Source organism: Montipora foliosa, chromosome 9, assembly GCF_036669935.1.
Source record: "Montipora foliosa isolate CH-2021 chromosome 9, ASM3666993v2, whole genome shotgun sequence".
Taxonomy (NCBI): Eukaryota; Metazoa; Cnidaria; class Anthozoa; order Scleractinia; family Acroporidae; genus Montipora; species Montipora foliosa.
In genome coordinates, this window is record NC_090877.1 from 28365054 (window position 1) to 28367553 (window position 2500).

Consider the following 2500-nt stretch of genomic DNA (forward strand, 5'->3'; position numbering starts at 1 on the left):
TTTAAAAAGGAAAGACGAAGAAAAGATGCGAGCCATTGAAAGCGATGAAGAAGATAAAGGAAGGGAAAGCGAAGTAAACGAAGAAGAGCTGCTGGGAAACGATTCTGAAGAGGAAAAGATACGGAGGAATAACGGAAATGACAGTCACAGGAAACAGAAATAGCGACGGTTAAGGGTGCGAACAAGTACAGAGAGGGCAAGGGGTTAGTTTCAAAGGGAAGGACCACTGTAGTTGAAAAAAAAAAGAGAGATATCAGCAAAAAGGGAAGTAAACGAAAAATAATAAAGCGGGAGGGAATGAACCTGAATGGTATACTTACGGACACAATAAAGGATGACAACAGAATTGACAGTACAGTTTGCTGCAACATTGAGTAGACGGTTTTGATTAAAATAACGAACAACCGAAATGAACGATAGTTGATATGCGGTGATGGTTCGTACCGTTTTAACAAGAAACCCTTGGTTAATTGGCCGGTATAAGCCATGCTGTTTCATACTATTACGTGCGATTAATCGATCCAATCAAACCCGTTGAAATTTTCGAAATTTGGTAAAGCCAAGTGATATAGGGCGCATTCTTTTGGGAATATTCCAGTTATTCTTATTCCGGTTTACGAATAACAAAATACACGGAATACCAATTCCCAAAAGAACGCATCTGCCGAATTGGTCCCAAAAGAACATTATTACCGTCTATTCGGAGTATTCCTATTCCGGAATAGTCCCAAAAGAACGCGCCCATAGTAAAATAGTAATGACTAATTTATTAAGCTACATCAGTTTCTTTTTGTAAAAAAATATAAAAAAACCAAGTTTGCTGAACTTGGTTTGTGTAATGTCACCATGTAAATTTCCTGTTCGTACTTTTCAAGATAGTTTAAGTAACTATAATAATAAATGGTATTTATTTTGGATAAAATGCGTGTTCCTGTTTTGATAACCCGAAAAAGATACGTTGAGGCATAGTTAATCTAGGGACTGGTTATGAAATCCTGGGAATTTCAAAAACAGGAACAATACAGTCGAAATTAGATGTTGAACCGACCGTGACCCTGCACAATCTTTTGTTTTTGGTTCGCAAGTTAATTTCGAATAAATTAGTCGAAGCTTTTGATTGGTTATCCTGCCGAAAAAAGCGCGTTTTTGTCAGGTTTTGTGCAGTGTCAAGGCCAAAAACACGAACAAAAACATGAAACAAAGAAACTTGTCGAGTTTCATAACCAGCCTACATCTATTAACTATGGTTGAGGGAAACGTGGCTCGACTTTAACCTTGAAGAAAATACTGCGTAATACAGCGCACCCTCGTTTGCGGTAGAAAGTGTGGGTTAAAGATGAAAGGGAGAAGTGATCCACGCACTTATCTGGACAATTTAAAGGAGCACTGTCACGGACACGCATGCACCAGGTTTGTGAATCGAGACAATTCAGCCTGAACTTTTCAAGTTTGGATAGGTGACCACTGTCGCATGCAGATTTTTAAACACAGCGCACAAATGGTGGTTCAATCTCCTCTAGAAAGCAGAGAAGAGCAGTCAAAATACCAATGCATCAGCCACAATGAAGAGAAACGTTTTGAGGCGTGAATTCACGAGAAATTCGACTTGTGGTGTAATCAAAATGTTAGACGTTTCGCTATCAACGAGGATCGAAGTCCGTCTTCGTGGCTCATTTCAGGGATACCCAACAATAACCTTCGGTGAAATATGTGTTCGGGAGAGTCAAACGTTTCAAAGAGTTTTGAACAGCCAAACAGCCATAGATTTCTTTACTAAAACATCACCTAAAAGATTCGCAACGACGTAAACGTTTTCCCTTACGTTTTCGGAAAGGATATTTTAACAATTTGTGGCACTAAAAAAAAGGCTGATTTTTTCTCTGCTTACCGTCTTTCGACTTCAAAGTCGTCTCTTGGAGATAAATGCATTCTCTTTCAGCTTTGAAATGGCATGTTAATCCGATAATATGCTTGGTACTATAACGCAGAGGAAAAATGTATTTCTGTGTGAGTGCTTGAACCGCTGACAGCGTTCCCGCTCACAATTCACTGAATTCAGCTAGCAGTGAACAAACATGGCATGATACTTGTGTTCGCTTTTATTTCTAGGACTCCAGGTCAACGATAATGGATAAATATGCATTTTAGTGTTTTTCTAAAGCCGTATTTAGTCTAGACTTTAAACAGAAAAAGCACAAAAGTAACTTTCTTGTGAAAAATACTGCGCATGTCATCGCTTTAAGCAATAATCTTACAGATTCCTGAAAAATGCAAGTGATTGCAACGAGGTTCGAGCCCATGACTCCTGCCGGAATTTAGCCACTGCTTGCCCTTTTCCTGCCTATTCTTATTACAAAGGATCCTGGTGGCGTATACGTGGATGCATCAGTCGGGATGTTCTGATCGTGTGAAATAAATTGCGGTATATAGTTTCATGTTGGATGAACAGCTTGTTGCTTCTAATTGACATTTTCATCAGGCAATCAATATGAGCAAAAAC

At 39.0% G+C, this 2500-nt stretch overlaps 1 protein-coding gene across 3 annotated transcripts in view; it reads left to right on the top strand.

The window, feature by feature from the left end:
* The window catches only part of LOC137972049 (E3 ubiquitin-protein ligase RBBP6-like), a 63719-nt gene extending 62797 nt beyond the window's left edge, over positions 1-922 (top strand). For all 3 annotated transcript variants that reach the window (XM_068818856.1, XM_068818858.1, XM_068818857.1), the window contains one exon: positions 1-922. This exon is cut by the window's left edge and continues 1122 nt beyond it. In XM_068818856.1, coding sequence (XP_068674957.1) covers positions 1-163 — 163 coding nt within the window. In that variant the 3' untranslated portion in view covers positions 164-922.
* The last annotated feature ends 1578 nt before the right edge of the window (positions 923-2500 follow it).